General features: G+C 43.8%; 1 protein-coding gene across 3 annotated transcripts in view; it reads right to left on the bottom strand.

Moving 5' to 3' along the window:
• Positions 1-17,939, bottom strand: part of F13A1 (coagulation factor XIII A chain) — a 407,954-nt gene that overhangs the window by 152,633 nt on the left and 237,382 nt on the right. The window contains exons 1-3 of one of the 3 annotated variants that reach the window (XM_025987488.2): positions 9,735-9,948; positions 7,624-7,684; positions 5,516-5,666 (exon numbers count right to left, since the gene is read on the bottom strand). In XM_025987488.2, the coding sequence (XP_025843273.1) occupies positions 5,516-5,648 (133 nt within the window). In that variant the 5' untranslated portion in view covers positions 5,649-5,666; positions 7,624-7,684; positions 9,735-9,948. Of the gene's footprint in view, positions 1-5,515; positions 5,667-7,623; positions 7,685-7,922; positions 8,858-9,734; positions 9,949-17,939 lie in introns of those variants that run through there. The other 2 variants (XM_072729186.1, XM_072729187.1) reach the window with 2 other exon arrangements.

Below are 17,939 nucleotides of genomic sequence, written 5' to 3'. Positions count from 1 at the left end.
ATCCAGCTTTGTATTTGGTGTTTACATATCTAGTAATAACAAGGGCTCTACAGATGTTGGTCATAAAATATGAGCAAGGGTACAAAAATATCACAGTTCTTTCTATTGCCCATTTTGCTTAGTGTTGTACCTCTTCATGCAGTAAACACTCAGTAAATATTTATTAAGTTGGCATATTGATTTCTGCTTTTTTTTATTGGATTAACAAGACATAGCTTAGATTGAAAGAGCCTTCTCATCATCCAAGCTCCATCTGACACAAACAGGAAATGAATTTGCTTCTCCCAGTCCAAGCCCAGTTCCTGGCAAAATGGAGCTACTCATTGCTAAGCTACTTTTGGTTTTTTTTTTTCTTTTTTTTAGGGAGATATTGTAACTGGGAAGTTGGCAACTTGCTCTTTCAAAGTGACAGCTTTCAAAAAGTCTACCTAACACAATTTAGCCTAATTCCAAACACATCAGAAAATGGACTGTTAAAAAAAAAAACTCTCCTCATGAGCCGGCTGCCTCTCTGTCCTCCTACCCTTTCCCTAATATGAAAAAAAGTAGATTATTTTCTCCTTAGGTGGTAAAAATATTCTTCCGAGAATGATTATACCTGTCACAGATGGAATCTTGAAATAAGTTAAATGTTTAGGTTTATATGCTAGGAATTCCCTAGTGAATTGAAATCTCCATGCAATCTTTGGTAATATTATTACCAAACTGTAGGAATAAATACTGTCCATAAGGAAGTAGGTCTGTTTATTGTTGAAACAACAGGACAAAAGTTCTTCTCTCATATTTCTTTTGGATACCCCAAATTTTAAAATATTATTAATTAGATTGATTAAAAACATTCTTAAGCAGTTTGTTGTTTTTTTTAACTGTTGCTATTCAAATGTCCTGTGCTGTAAAATGTATAAGAAATGCTCGGCTGCTCACAGGAAGCTAGAATAAGAAGCGAGACTGGCATCTTCTTCAGGGATGGAAATCTGCCTTGCCTACTTCTCCTCTCACCAGAAGTATCTCAACAGCCTTAAAATGTATTTCCTTCTCTCCATTTGCTCCTCACCATTGGAATTACCTTCATGAAACATAATTCTGATTATGTCATTTTGCTATTTAGATTCCTTTGCAAATCTTCCTTTATCTGAAAGACGAAAAGTAAGGTCTCAGTGTACTTATTATAACAGGTCCCCGCTTACTTTTCCCAGGCTCATTCCCTCCTTGTCCACATTACTTGATATGTACTGTTCTCTCTGCTAGAAATGCTGTTCTCATGCACTGGAAGACTCCTACTCATCCTCTAGAACTCAACTCAAATGGCCTTTCATCACAAAGCCTTCCTCATCCTTTGATGACATGTGACATGCTAGAATACGAAGCGAGACTGGCATCTTCTTCAGGGATGGAAATCTGTCTTGCCATGTCATTCTTTTCTCTGTTCTTTTACAGTAATTGGCCTAATTTCTGTGACAGTATTTGTAGCACTGAATTGCAATGATATTTCTGTGTCTATTTCATCTATTAGATGGAGAACCGCTTGAGGCCAGGGATTGGCTTGCTCATCTTTGCATCTCCAGAGAGAACTTAGCATAGTCCCTGACACATATGCATAATCGTTAAATGCTTTTACACAAACAGAATGAAAGAATGAATTGGTTTTATACAACATCATTTCTTCATCATATAGTAGATGCCTTTCTAATTCCTTTATTTATTTTTTTAAGATTTTATTCATTCATGAGAGACATACAGAGAGAAGCAGAGGGAGAAGCAGGCTTCACGGGGAGCCCAATGAGGGACTTGATCCCAGAACCCTGGGATCATGCCCTGGGCTGAAGGCAGACGCTCAACCACTGAGCCACCCAGGCATCCCTCTAATTCCTTTAAAAACCCTCAATCCAGAAAGGTCTACTCTGCACAAAAGAGAAATTGATAGTTAACTACTTAATTAGTTGATTTGGTTTTGACAGGGAAGGGTGGGAAGGAGGAGATGCTCAGAAAGGCAGAGGACTCCATTAGCCTGAAAGACTTGAATGCATTTGATATTTTATTTTATTATTATTTGCATTTGATATTTTAGAGATCCAGACTTGCTTTCCAGTTTGAATTCATCACATTAGATCTGCCAAATAAGGATTATAGTCACCACTGCAATGACCACCTATGGTTAATAATACAGAGTCAAACCGGACCAAGAACATAAGGCTATCTTCCAGAACATTACACATCCTGCTAAAATAACCTTTGAGACCAGAAAAGCTGTAGAGATAGTTCCAGAAACAACCCCCAAACATGCAGAACAGTCTATTAGGAAGAGATGCAAATCCAGTCATCTGAGGAGATTTTCACATACTTTAGTCGGCTACACCTGAATTCAGAAGTGGGTCCTTAATGTCCTAAAAACATATGAGGATGTCAAACATCACCACTGGCTGGTTGGTCCCATCCCTGGGGTTTCATTGTGACCTCAAATAATTCAATTTTTTAAATATCATGCTGCTGAATGGGAAGAACCTTAAGTGAGTTTATACATTTTAAATTTAGGCTAAAGTTGTTCCTAACCAAATATTCACAAAAGCTTGTGAATTCAGGGTATACACTTGGTGTGTACTATATGACTATATGACTGCCGCAGGACTAAGTGAAAAATCTGCCATTTCCCCCCTTTCCTTCTCTGGCCTCTCTGCCTTCTCAGTCAGTTTGGCAGGAGCAGCTTGCTGAAGGAACACTTTTGGAAAAAGCTTCCACTGAAACAAATGAGGAGAGTTTAACTTAGGGCTTTGAGAGACAAAGCTGTCCTCAGGGGCTTAGGGAGCTCCAAGCCTCTTGGATCCCCCTACGGGTCATTGCATAAACTGCAAGAAGACAGCGGCTTAGAAACACGTGACAGCCCTAGCAGGGGATGACTCCGGAGAAATTGATGTATTTTGTGTCAGAAAACCGGCCTTTGGCACAACTAAAGAGAAATGTGAAGTGTAAAGAATAAGTAGGAGATGTTCTTCCTTGATCAGATGGCTCGTATGCCGGTATTTTTCCTCTGTTCTACTCATCTAGGATTTCCTACTATGCTCCCAGGGTAGAGACCCTATCCTCAAGGTGCATAGCACTTAGCTCACTTGCGGGAGACAGATTAAACGGAATGCATGTTTGTGAAACCTGAATCTGCTGTTAATAATTAATATTAAGATTATAATGACTCTAGGCCTGATGAGTCATTCAATTCTCAAGTGATTGACTATTCAATCATTCTACAAATAGTCATTGGACACTCCCATTCCTCCACCAGGGCCATAATAGGTATCCCAGACTGCCACTTGGGCCATGGACACAGATGATTGCCAAGCAAATGATGACTGATTTTTCAAAATAATTCCCCACCCGTGCCTCCAAAAATAAACAGAACATAGTAATCCCAGATTTTTTTTTTTAAATCAGTCTACCTACTTAAGTTCTCTGGTAGTTTTGATGTAATAGCCACATTTTGTTCAGATCTCAGATATACAGGCCCTGCAGGCTGTTACATGTTCCCCTTAGAAACAAGAGTTCACTGGAGTGGACTCCTAACCTTGTAGGTAATGACAACTTGCACATTCTGAATCAATGAGCATTTGCTGGTCACATCCTATAGATCAGGGTCTCACAGGCACTAGTCATTTGATAATTATGGTAACTGAGAAGTAGATGTTGCCTCCACTTTCCTGATGGAGAAACTGAGGCTCTCATGGGTGGCAACCTGAGTGACAAATGTGGAACCAGAACCTGGGTCTTCTGAGTCCTGGACCAGGGGGCTCTTTGCTACATCTCACTGCCTCTGTTCACATTTCTCCTCACTGATCCTATACCCCTTTCTCATCTCGCCCACTTCTTCCAGCACCTTGGCCCCCATTCCCCAGGGCTCAGAATCTTCTCTGCCAGAAGGGAATTTTGCTAAAAAACAATACAGGGGCACCTGGGTAGCTCAGTTGGTTGAACGTCTGCCTTTGGCTCAGGTCGTGATCCCAGAGTCCTGGGGTCGAGCCCCACATCGGGCTCCCTGCTTAGTGGGGAGCTGGTTTCTCCCTCTCCTGCTGTTCCCTCTGCTTGTGCACACATACTCTCTCTATCTCTCCCTATCTCCCGCTGTGTCAAATAAATAAATAATTTTAAAAAACTGAATACACCAAGGTATAATAACTTGCTTGTAATTGCTTGATAATTTGATGTCTGCATGCTTTCCAATTTTATTTGCATTCTTAGGAAGAAAAAAAAAGAAAAACACAAACCCAAGCCTGGCAGTGAAGGAGTGAACATCAACTATTAGCTTTGGTCTCAGTTTCTCAACCTGATAACATGGAGATTTAGATGAGTTGATTAGCAAGGTCTTTTTAATTCAGTTCTGTGGCTCTAATGGGAGAGTTGAAGAAAATGCAGCACCCCACTGGGAGAGATAGCTCAGAACTACAGGTTCACAATTATGTCTGGACCCTTCTACTCAACTGAAGACACCCTTCTGTGAGCTCCCCCCTCCAAGTTTGGGTGGTACCTTAATAAATGGTACTAGATACTAGATATCTCTCTGTTTTCACAATTGGGTAATAACACAATCAAACCTGTTCACAAGGTGCGAGCAGTTCTCTGATTTGCTGGACTTGTTAATAATCAGCATTATTCTTTCCCTTTGCTTTCAACTGCTGGTCTCTTTCTGACGAAGTGGATTAACCACACACCACGGGGTGATCCTGGGCACCTACCCCAGCAAGTGGGTGTTTACCTCCCAGCGAAACTTAGCACACAGCACTCTCAGGAGCAAAAGTGGGCTTGGAGCATGAGGGCTATGACAAAAAGTGCTCCATGCAAAATGCCATTCAGGGACAGGAGTCTGAATGTCCCTGTTGTGGCCCAAGGGAATGGTGTCTGTGTCACCAAAGCCATTGTTGGCACCTGGGCCCCATCACAGCTGACAGGGCTGAGTGGAGGTCAGCTGCTGGCTGCTACTCCCAGAGCAGGTCCCTGGGGATCAGCGCAGGCACAAGCAAGGGAAGCAGCTTGCCTCACCTGCTCACCAGGCTGCACCAGAGAGAAATAGAGGGCTTCCATCTCCATTACTGTCAGAGTCTGGCATCTTCGCCAGCTCTGAAATTCACAGCAATGGAGAGACGAGGGAGGAGGGAGAGGGAAGGAGGCACAAGCCAGACAATCAAAACAGCCACAATATTTTAGAAGTGGAAATTTCTAGCTAGAGAATATTTTTAAAAACAGAACAGGAGCACTGGAAGAGGCATCCACTGAGCCAATGCCCTTGTTTTATAGAGGAAACAGCTAAGAGGTAGAAAGACAAAGTGACTTCCCTGGGATCACAAAGCTATTAAGTGGCAGAACTGGGACAAGAATCTGGATCTTTGGGCCTTTTACCACTCAAAAGAAGGCTTGGGAGTCTTTTCTAATACCAGACACTGACAGGGGAGCCTCTTTTGTGGGAGCCTAGTGGAGACAAAGGGTGCTGACCCAGCCAGCACCTGCAGCGAGGAGCAGGTGGTGGTGCCTGTACCTTGCAGGTTGACTCCTCGGGGCACCGGCCCCCCCTGCAGCTCCACAGTGGGGAGGTCATCTTCTGCCGCATTGGACGCGTTGCGGGGCAGGGCTCTCCTGCCTCCAAATGCAGGCCCAGAGGTCTCCGACATTCTCAGCTTCACAAGCTCCTTTATGGGGGCAAAAGGGAGACACAGAAAAGGAATGGGAGGCAAGTTACAGTTGAGACAAGGATTCAAAAATAGAGAAACAGACATATCTGTGTGGGATAGCACTGGAGCAACACATTTTGAGTTTCACATAAATAAAACTTGAGAAGTGGCTGTAAGGATTAGTCTAATGATGGAGTATCGTTCCCCAAGGATCTCAGGGAGATTTCTTATTTGTCAAAACATATGGAAAGCAGAAGAAAAGGGGCTTATGGGAAGAAATGGGAAATGTAAAAGATTTTAGAAAGTAGGGTTGTTGGGTTTTTTATTCCCTCATTACCCCTACAGGCAACATCTGTAAGGAATGTTTATTGTTGTATGCCTGTACCTATGTCCATTTCTTACAGACCTATGAAGCCCTAAGTCACTTTTAAGAATAAAGTCATCCAACCATGTCCAGATAAATGGCATCCTCCAAAGCATCCATGTTTGCAAGTTAATGCAACCAAGATTTAATGAGGGCCTACTATGTGCCAGGCTGCTATCTGGGCATCTGGGTTACATCAGAGACTAAAACAGAGGATTGTTGACCTAGAGAGCTCCCAGTCCAGTGAGGTTTAGGGTGGAGCACACACTTTCCAGAAGTAAACAGAAAAGGGTGTAAGAGGGTGGCAAGTACTTTGGAGCCAAGACCACACAGAGCAGAAGAAGGCAGATGGAGTCTGGGTGGGTGAAGAGGGTACATTGCAATTTTAAATAAGGCTATAAATAGCCTTTCTTTAAATGTACCTGGTGCTAACTCTGCCTTTGCTCCTAGCCTGCTTCCCCATCCTCTGGAGTTTGTACAGGCAAGGAGCCAGCTCAAACACCACACACCCCACTGTCGGGCCCCAATCAGTACTTGTTGACCAACTGACCAAATAAAGGGAGCCCTTGTTTCTGGCCCAAATGGAGCTTTCATCTTGATCACCTGGATCACCCAGCCATGACTCTTGGTTATTTGGCTTTTTTCAAAAATTGAGCACACCCTCAAAAGATGAAGAGCCTTCACTATAGAGGTAACCAGAGTAGGCTGTTCTAGAAACATGTTGAGCAAAGGCAACATAGCTGGAGACAAATGAACCACTTTCTAAGGTATTTGGTCTGGGAAGGAGACAGCGATGTTTGGAAGTATAAAGTCTGAATAGGTTTCCATAAATACCTGCAGGCATATTTACACAGTCTCTAGTGAGCTGAGGGCACAGGGAGAAAGGGTTAATGATGGAGGGAGAGCACGAAAAAATAGTCCTCTGGAGGAAAATAACCAGGGTGGGCTTAGAATCACTGAGGGAGGGGCGAGTTTGGGGGAGAACAGAGTGAAGCAGTAGCCTGTTGGGAGAGAGAACCCAGAGAGCAGAGAGTTGGGGAGCCCCAGTGTTTACCAGGTAAGAGGAGCCTATGCAGGCCTGCTGTGTGAGTGCAAGAGGGCAGAAGCACCCCCTTCTCCACAGGTTTTGGGGTGGGGGTGGGGCAAGTGCTCAAGTTCAGCTCTTGCACTGGAAGGAGGAAAGCTGACACATAGGGATGGAGAGCCAAGCCAAGCAAGTCTTCTTACCAGGCTCGCTCTCTCTCTCTCTCTCTCTCTCTCTAACTTTTTGTCTCAGCCCTTCCCAGTCTGCTCCCCTGGGAGAGCACTCCCAAGTCCCTCATTCCCCTCTTCTGGCCTTCAGGGAAGCTTGGAGGAGTACTTGAGAAGTCCCCTGCTGGACTGGAGTGGGGCTGGGTAGGAGCAGAGATGGGGACCAGGAAGGGCAGGGGACAAGTGGGGGTGCCTCTGCACCCTGCCCCCTAGACCCCCAGCAGCCACCTGAGGGATCTCTGGACAAGGCTGGTGCAGGGGCACTGGCGCAGAGGGCCCTGGGCTCCTAGCTCCCAGGCAGGTCTGCAGTGAGGCTGGGCAGGAGGCAGGAGGGAGGAGGCAGGAAAGGCAGCTGCTTACCTGTGCTCCCCGCCAGAGGTGCCCTAGTGCAGGCTGGCTCCGTGTGGCTCAGGGGCACTTCCTCAAAAGGACGCAGGAAAAACAAGAAAGTTGGCTCTTAAATAACTTCCTAACAGCCCCAACCTCCTCCCCCCGGTCCCCACAGGGTTTTCTCCTCCCCCTTCTTGACAGCTGGAGCAAACGGAGCAGCTTCTAGGACTTTCTACATTCTTTTTCCATCCTCTGTGTTATTCTGGCCTGAGCCCCTCCTCCCACCGCGCCCCCCTAACTCCCACCCTGCTTCTCCTCCCCATCCCCACCTCCAGTTCTGGGCTCTCTCCAATGCCTTCAGACCTGCCCCCTCCCTTCCCTTCGAGGGCTGGAAGGGTCTTCTCCACGCAGCAAGGTCCCAGCTCTGGGGATTCTGAGATTGGCTGCCTGGCTGAAGGGTGAGTTTGCCCTCTGGCAGACAGGTCACAGACAGCTGTGACTACGCATCAAGTAAGAGCAACGGTGTCCTTCTTGTGCAAATAAGGCTGAGAGGCATGGTCTGCCTTCTTGAAACATCCATGGGAGCCTCAGCCACCACCTAAATGCAAGACTTCCCACAGGAGGGGAGGCCCAGCCCTGGGGAAGATGAGTAAATAACTTTGAGAGTCACAAAAATTAGAAAATAACACTTTGTTTTTTTCTGAAAACCATTTTGATTTATCTTCAAATGACTGAAGAAATAGAAAAGAAATATATATTTTCTGAGTCTCTGTATCTCTAAATACTTCCATTTTCAGACATGACTATTTTTAACCTTCTTTACTGTCTTCAAATTTCTGACCTTGCCCCTTGATCTAATTTCATAGAGAGAGAGAGAGAAAAAAAAAAGACGCCATTGGTTAGCAATTCTCTAAATTTTTTGCTACCAATCTATGAACTTGCCTGCAAACTTACTCATCTTTCCCCTCTTTCTTTCTCTTACCAAAGTGGGAAAGGATTCCAGCCACCCCCTTGTCCTTGACCAAGAGCACAGGGCTCTGCCTTTTTGCCTGTGATCCATGTAACCTGCTTCTCCAGGGCCTTGCCCTACTGCATATCCATTCTTTTTCCTCTATCTTCAAGCTCCCACACTGGCAGCTGCTTCCTACCAATGTTGACACAACTTCAAGGCAAGTCTCTTCAAGGCTTGTTAAAACCTTCCCTTGGCCTACATGCCCCCAGCTATCCCTTGCCACTCTCCTCTTCATTGCAAGCTTCTGCTGTCTGGAATCTGCCCCCATGGTTCTATTAAAACTAGCTCAAGGTCACCAATGGTCTATTCTAAATCCAAAGGACAAGATTTTGTTCTCATTTACTCAACCTTTGGAGACATTGGACTTGCCCACTCAGGTTTTTCCCCCTGGATTCTGGGCATTACACCCTTGAGGGTTTCCTCCAGTGCTGCCCCTTTGGATAAGCTCATCATTCCCATCGTTCTCATTTCCCATCTGTATCCTGACACATCCCAAATCTAGGTCTTTAGCCATGATCTTTTCTAGAACCTCAGATTCCCCAATTTAACTTCCTCCCAACCATCTTCACTTGGCATGTCCCAGTGATAACTCACACTCATCATGTCTAAAATGAGATGTGTAATTTCCCCTGAGAACCTGGTCCATCTCAGAAGCTCCCTGTCTCAGTGAATGCCACCACCCTGCATTCTGTTGCTAAGCCAGACATGTGGTGTTGTTCTCAACACTTCCTTCTTTCCACCTCCCCCATCCCCAAATCCAATCCCTCAACAAATACTTTCTATTCTTCCTCTTAAAAATCTCTTGAATCTACCCATCCACTCCCACTCCCACTGTGGAGGCTCAGACCACCACATCATCCTCTGTTGTCAAAATCCCCAGAACCACCTACCCCTTCCAATCTTATTCCTCCAATCCATTCTCCACACTGCAGTGAGACAGAGCTTTGAGGGGCTCAAATCTGAAATCAAATTCATTACACAAGCTCTTTTATCACCACTTTCCTTTGCTCTTAAGATAAATCCCAAACCTCAGTTGACTGGGTCTCTGCAATGCCAGTCCTACTTTGCCCTCCAACCCCATTTCTTTTGCTCTCTGTGGCGTGCTGGCCAGGACCCCCACTCTACTCACCTTCTGGCTCACTCCTGCACTATGCTCAAGCCCCAGGGATTTCACTGCTTTGTACCACTTGTATTGCTGCCAGAAACATATTCTTCTCCTTTCACTCTTCTTACCATAAGACTATTTCTTCTTGACTCTCCAGATCTCAGCCTAAACTGCACAAATGCCCTGGGGGGAGCTGGCCTTGTCTTGGTGCTCCTCATACAATGCAGCCACTGTTTCCTTGTCTGTACTCCCACTAGACTGTATGAGGGTAGAGACTCCAACTGGAGTTCCCCTGGGAGAGTCTGCTGACCATTCAATTACTCAAAGTCCATCCTTTTCACATTCTTTGCTGAGTGCCAGAGGGAAATCATTCTACTCTCTTGGTTCTCCTGGCAAAAATCAAATCTGAGTCCTCATGATTCTTAGAGACTCCCTTGTCCATATGGGTCTGGGGAAAAGCAGGGCAGCTCTGCACTCTCCAGTTTAGGTGGCACAGCTGCCAGCCTCCCTAAGATTCCTGGCCATGTTGTGCATTCAGGACAGGCTTGTCATCCTCACACCTACCACCTCAGTGTCACTTTTAGCCTGAGACTCCCTAATCGTTGTGTAGCTATGCACATGTATTGTTTAGTTCTCTAACCTCTCCAAACCACTGACCCAGAAGCATTACAAACATAATGGCTTTCCTTGTGCCTAACAATTAGTGTCAATAAGAGAATGTTTGAGGGCACCAAGCCCTAGCATGTGGCTGACGCCCAGCCATGTTACAGAGCCTCTCCTCCTCACTGATGCTTAGAAATCAGAATGAGGTTTTCTGGCCAGATGAGGAAACTTGAGCTATGCCAGAAAAATGTGACTGCTGCAGAAACAGCTGGATGAATAGACTCTGAACTCTGTGGGGTCTTTTGTTTCTGAATGTTTCTTGCCTGGCATGGAGGTGACACAGTATAGGTATTTAAGGAATACCTTAATACTGCATGTGGGGTCCAGCTGAGAAAACAAAAACCACATTAGGTATTTTTTAAAGGGGGAATTGAACACAGGGGATTGGTTACACAGGTGATCGAAGAGACCAGAAGCCAAAGAGGGGAAAGCAAGTCAACCCAACATTTAGCAACAGCAAAGAGGAGTGGTAGTATCATAACACAAGGGTTGGGATCATGTGGCAGGGACTAGACCTTATTGAGATTTGGTCATCACCAGAAACACTGTTAATCTGAGATCAGCATGGAGGGAAGAATGACACTTCATCTCTTCCTCCACTTCCCACTCTCCCTCCATTGTCTCTCATTTGCTCAGTTTAATGAAAATCAGTTGATAGAGGAGTCAGGGCAACATAGTCCACAAAGCTGGCACCACTACACCTGTGTCGAGAGGGGGCCCCAAGATCATCCCTGGGTTTGATGATTCACCAGGCCATCATCCTCACAGCTGTGATTTATTACAGTGAGGAGATAAAAATAAAAATCCACAAAGGAAAAGGTGCATGGAGTGAAGTCCAAAGAAAGCCAGGAGCAAACTTCCAAGAGTCCCTTCCCAGTGGAGTCAGACACATGCTTACATCCCCAGCTACGAATGTGACAACACATGTGAAATGTTGTCTACCAGAGAAGCTCATTAGAGACCCGGTGCCCAGGGTTGTTATTGGAGGCTGGTTGCACAGGCACTCTGCTGAGCATGTACCAAATTCCAGACTTGAAGAAGGAAAGCAGGTGCTCAGCATAAACCTCATTGTACAAACAGTGCAGGCACAGAGAGTCATGCTTGTTGGTTAGGGAATAGTGGAACTCCTGAAGTCCAAGTTCCCAGATGCCAGCTAAGGTCCATCCATGCAAAGAAGCCTTTCTAAGGAGAGCAGTGTCAGGTCTGCTGTGTTGACTCCTTTCTCCATACCTTCCTAGTTTGTCACTCCTCTAGCCCCCACCCACACTCAAAACAGAGTAAAGCAAGGACAAAGTGAGGAGTAGATCTCAGGGCAAAGAGCTCCAGTGAGGCCAGTCCCTCACTTTCCCTTTCAGACATTGCTGTTGAGGCCATAGCAATGGCCTGGAGCAAGGAGAAACTCCAAGGGGTAGGTCCCCCTGCCCCCATACACACTTTCCCTGGCCTCACTGGCTCAGGATGGGACCTCTGAAGAGGCGTGCATTCTATAGGCATGCATAAGCCCTGGCATACTTTCTCACTTTCCTATAACTGAAGGGACCATGATCCCAATGTCCTGTTGATTGAAACAGAGCTGTAATCAACCTCTCATTGCCTACTCAAGGGCCAGGGCAAGAATGTCTACACTTGTCACTTAGGGATCCTGACTGCCATTAGAAATATGTAGCAAACCTTTCGGAACTATAGATGAACAGAAGGTACATGGGAAGAAGGATTCCAAGTTATCTTACTTTGATTGGTTCCGTCTGAGTTTTCATTTCTGGGGTATGGACACTCTTCTCTCTACATAAACTACCATGCCTCTCTTACTTGGCAATACCCACAAGCAGACTGTATTTGCTCAGGGGATGACTTTTCCAGCAAACTCTATTTGATTTACATGCAAAACATCACGTCTAAAAACAAACAAACAAACAAACAAACAAACAAATACGTCTGGACCCTGCTGGGTATTTTTCCGGTAGAAACAGGACCTGGGTTTTGTTGGTTATAGATGTAGTTGCACAGAGAATGGATATAAATAACAACTGGCCTCCTACAAAGATGTCAAACCCTCCAACATAAAAGATCAAAGTCCATCTCATGGGGAAGCCTTTCTCCTCCAGTGACCTTGAGCCTTAGGAATTGGGGGGGAACTTTCCACTCCAGAAGAGGTGGGGCTGGGGAGGGAGGCTGGGCAGAAAGTTTATAATCATGTTCCAGTCAGTGGAGTGAGCAGTCGGTAAAGGAGAGTGGCCCTCTTCATCCATTCACGTCTTATTGAAGCCTCAGGGGAGTCTTTATGAAGTCTGACAATGACATTTAAAGCCACAAGAAGGAATTTATAAAACACCATCACAGATGCCTCTGTAACAGGGCTTGGGTTCTGAGAAAGGACTGTTCCTCCAACCGCTCTTTTCCCTCTTCTTTTAGGAGAGATGTAAATCCACACTAGTGACAGTTCCAGATGGCAGATGCTTCTCGTTGCTTCGGTTCCCCTAGGCATGACCCTCCCTTGCCAGCGTTCTGCTATCATCCTTAATCTACCTTCCCAGGAACAGCAGATTGCTGGGCTCGATCTCCTCATGGCAGGATCCTCCAGAAGGACAAATGGAGGAATGCAAAAACTAACTAATGCACTTGTGAGCTTACAGTGAATATCTCTGTCTTTATTTTTATTGTTATTTTTAATTTTGGTAAAATATACATAACATAGAATTTACTATCTTAACCATTCTTAAGTGTGCAGTTCAATAGTGTTCATTATATTGACAGTGTTGTACAACCAACCTTCAGAATTTCTAATTTCTTCATCTTGCAAAACTGAAACTCTATACCTATTAAATAATTGTGTGTGTGTGTCTGTGTGTGTGTAAGGATATTTGTGAGTGTGTGTCTGTGTGAGTAGGTATGTGTCTGAGGTATGTATATAAGGGTATTATTAGGTGTGTGCCTGTATGTGAGTGTATTGACTTTGTGAGTTCATGTGTCTGACTGTATTTGTGAGAGTTTATCCATTTGTGTGTGTGTGCAGGGACAGGGAGGAATAGCTGAAGGGATGGCTCAGCTATGTGGACTCTTGGAGGTGGGTTTAGTTTCAGGAAGCACTCTCCATTGGCTTCCTAGTGTCTCCTGAGTTCTGGCTAGATTTAAGAAGACTCCAAGACATTTTTACCTTTTAAAAGACTCCAAGACATTTTTACATTTTATAAAATATGACAAAAGTTACCTAGAACTAAATCTCTTACAGATGAAGGCTTTCAAACTTGAAGGGAGATTTTATAAAATGCTGATTAATTAGAGACATCCAAAGTCGGGGAGAGATGCCCTTACGAAGCTATGACCAGCCTCACCAGCATACAGCATGGACACATGGCAAGACCTGCTTGGTTTTTGGGATTCCTTTCCTTACTCTGGTGGTGCCCAGACTTTACTGACCACAGAAGCAAAGCAAGAGATGGCACATCCACCTATCCTGCTTACCTCGCCTTTTAGGAGTAAAAGCATTCAGTGACAACAAAGTATTATGAAAAAAAAATAGCAATTAAAATGGAAACATAATAGTGCACATGAACAAAATGACCAGCAGAAGTGAAACCCAATAGTAATTCCACAAATTTGTTGCAAATATATTGATTAAAAGAATAATAGCAATGGAAAACCACCAGCAGCCCAGGGATAATGGGGAGGCACTACAAACAACACTTGCTGCATTAAAATCACTAGAGCATCAACTAGCTGTGTGTGCACGTGTGCATGCTTGTGTGCTGAAGTTCAGCAGGAATCTCGCAAGTGTCCCCAAGTGTAATATGGCAGCTGGAACTAGAATCAAGGCTTCCTCCCCTGCTATACCTATGACCTTGGGCAAATTACTTCCTTAATATATCTGTACCTCAGTTTCCTTACCTGTAGACTATAATCATAATAGTGTTTGCCTTATGGGTTATGAAGGTCAAAGAAGAGGGTACATGTAAAAACACTGTGCAGCCCCTGGCATGCAGCCAACACATTACCAATGGTGGCAGATACGACCTGAGCAAACCTGTCCCATCCATGCTATTTTAACTTTTTTAAAAAATATTTTATTTATTTATTCATGAGAGTCAGAGGAAAAGGCAGAGACATAGGCAGAGAGAAGCAGGCTCCCTGCGGGGAGCCTGATGTGGGACTCCATCCCAGGACCCCAGGATCACTACCTGAGCTGAAATCAGACGCTCAACCACTGAGCCACCCGAGTGCCCCGAATATTTTAGTTTTTCCAAATAATTGATATCATCTATACTTTCTCATTATCAGGCAAGTGACTACTTAACCAAATTTCAGATATTTGAGAAAAAGGCCATAATAAGCGTTTATCGAAGCAATTTTCAGTCCAGATGTTCTTCAGGAGTTTCAGGAGACTGATAATTGGCAGGTTGCCATTGTGCATGCAAGAATACAAGTGAGTCTATTTCTAACTGAAATAAATGAAAAATCTTCCAACACAAGGAAGCTGTCAGGGGAGGGCATGTTTGTTACATAGCAATAGATAACTGAGACATTTTATTCCCACAAGTATTTATATAACACGTAGTGTTGGTGGACTACGTGATAAATGAGAAAAGGATTTTGGATCGAGCACACCAAGTGAATAGACTAGCTTTGGTGTGGTCCCCAACTCTCTTTGGAAGCTGGCATCCAAGTTGGTATAGAGACAGATCCGCCTGGCCATCTCATCAAACTCTTCTAATAGGGCCTGTGGTTGCCAGCCCACAGGGGCACCCCAGTCAATGGCAGTCACTATGCCCACAGCTCTACTGTTCCCTGTGGTGGTAACACATCTTCTTGCTGATGAGATAAAGCATGAGAACTAAGCAAGCAAGACTCTTCTGAAGGGGAGCAAAAACAGGATAAACACTGAAATTTGGAAATTGGAAGAGGACCTTCAAGTAAAGACAGGCTGCAAGTGGAGAAGACGTGATGTTCTGCAGGGTCTTCCCCGCAGCAGAACTTCTGGATAATGATTAATGAATTTCCAAAGCAGGCCAAAGGCTATTGCATAATCATATATGTGGGTGCCAAGAGACAGCCAAAGAAGGGGACAAGTTCTCTTTTCTTTGGTGCTCACTCGGCAACTTCTGTAGGGAGGCTTGCAGCGGGGCGTGGAGTCCTTCCTTCAAATGTGTTTCTTGTTAGTGCATTTCTGTGATCACAGTGGTAAGATAAATTGTGAAATTAGCATCTGAAGTATTAGCTGTACTGTATGGATGTATATCATGATCCACCAAAAATATTTTCCACAAGTTATTTTTTTTGTTTTTGTCCACAACTTATTTTTAACTTAAATAAAAACAGTTTGTATCTATATATCTCTATCTCTCTATCATCTATCTACACATTTATGCAGTTCCACTACCATGTGGAGGGATCATTTGGAGAGGCCACATGGAGAGGTAGAGGCTCTGAGATGATGTGGATAAGAAAGAAGAACCTAGCTGTCCCAGTGTCACCTGTCAGTGACAGGTCAGCCTTAACCTGTCCCTGACACTTCACCACTTGCATGAGTGAGCCATCTTGAGAATGCATCCTCTGGCCCCAGGCAAGCCATTCTAGCTCATGCCACATGGAACAGAGACAAGCTACTCTGTTGAGCTCTGCCAAAATCATAAAATTCTGAGCAATTAAATAAAGTGGCTGTTATTTCCACTAAGATTTGGGATGGTTGTTCGTTACAAAGCAATAGATAACTGCAACACGTTAGTCCAACAAGCATTTATCTAACATCTTCTATTAGTGGACTGTGTGATGAATAAGAAATGTCACCTTTAAGGCATACAGTCCAGACAGGGGAAGTATATTAAAAGCTAGTCTTTTGGAATTTAGTCAACAAGACTGTTTCAATAATTTCATAGACTTCCAAATTTCATAGACTTTCTTTTTCACTCCCATGACAAATGTCTTTCATGTGAACCTAATCTGCATTATACAATATATTCAAAATATGTGTTGATTAATTAATGAATTAACGTTAGTAGACTATCTGATCGATGAAAGCAATATGGGTTGCTGACAAAAAAATGGGAAGTAAGGGCTTTTGGTAAATTATGTATGAAGAGCTGGTTTTACTTTGTTTCTTGCCTTGAACAGTCAGCCACTCATTTAAAGTTGAGTTTCCAAATCAGAGGGCCACATAAAAGGAAGCTCCAAATAGCTGCAAGGGTAAATAATGATTTGTGTTTCCTAAATTGCTTCACTCATACATAGTAGTCCTTAGGTAAATAATATGTGCCCATTCCCTTCCCCAAAATGCTAACCAACTGCCCATTTACATTCTAACCCACAGGGTTTCTTCCCATCCCCCCTCTCCCACTTTCTTTGGACCACTTATCCCATGGTTTTTATGTCCATCAGATCAAACTTGTTTTAATCATGAAGAGAGTACTGAGGGCAGCACAGGGGAGTCCTATACCTCCAGACCTGGGAACCCATTTTGCATACTTTGGCAACAACTGCCAGTCCCTAATCTGAGGATATATAAATCTGAGGGCACCATATAGCTTCTGGAGGTCGAGTTTGGAAATATCAGCACAGATGCTTGGTATCCACGAATGGTGATAAATCTGGTGATTTATGATAAATCTGGTGATAAATGGTGATAAATACCCTGACCCACTTTTGCCAACTTCGTCCCTCCTCGCCTGCATTGCTTTCAACCATATAAACTTGGAAACTTCAGGCAACATCTCATTTTGAGAGGGAGATGGTGCTACAGGAAAAGAAAAAGTATGTCATAAATGAACACAATCAAGCTAATTAAATCAACTTGAGACTAACGTGGCATGATTTCTTTCAAGTCTTTTGTCCCGTGAGAGTATTAATTTACATAGTTTTCCATGGTACTAAGATCTCTATGTGTGTCTATATATATGCATATATGTAATTTATTATTACTGTACATATTTTAATTCCCATATGGATATAATCTTTTTATTATGTAGGAATTCTATGATATATGTGCATTTATTTGCATACATAAGCATATATGTTTATACATACATAAAGCATGTATTATACATATGTGTATATATATATTTATATTTATGTATGGGGATAATGGTGTCATAGCATTGAACAGCCTAGAGTAAGATATAGAAATTTGAAATTATTTTGATTTTTAACATTTGCCTGCAAATTTTTTTTTAAGATTTATTTATTTTAGAGAGAGGGTGGCAGAGGGGCAGAAAGAGTGGGAGAGAGAATCTTAAGCAGACTCCACACTGAGCTAGGGGCCCAACACGTTGCTCCATCTCACCACCCTGAGATCATGACCTGAGCTGAAACCAAGGGTCAGACACTCAACCAACTGTACCACCCAGGCATCCTGCCCTCAAAATGTCTTCAACTAAAAAGGCAATTGTATCTTCTGTTATTCTTTAAAATGGGATTGATTATAAAAAACACAGTTGTGGATTTATTGGCAATATTAATACCTTCTAGTTGCTAGTAACTTATACCATACAAAGCACTTTCACGACTGCTATTTAAGTCTCAAAACAACCCTCTGCAATACCTCTGAACACAAATAAAGAAACTGAGGCTTGACAAGTT

Source organism: Vulpes vulpes, chromosome 12 (genome assembly GCF_048418805.1).
Source record: "Vulpes vulpes isolate BD-2025 chromosome 12, VulVul3, whole genome shotgun sequence".
NCBI classification, from domain to species: domain Eukaryota; kingdom Metazoa; phylum Chordata; class Mammalia; order Carnivora; family Canidae; genus Vulpes; species Vulpes vulpes.
This window is presented reverse-complemented; position numbering and strand designations above follow the sequence as displayed.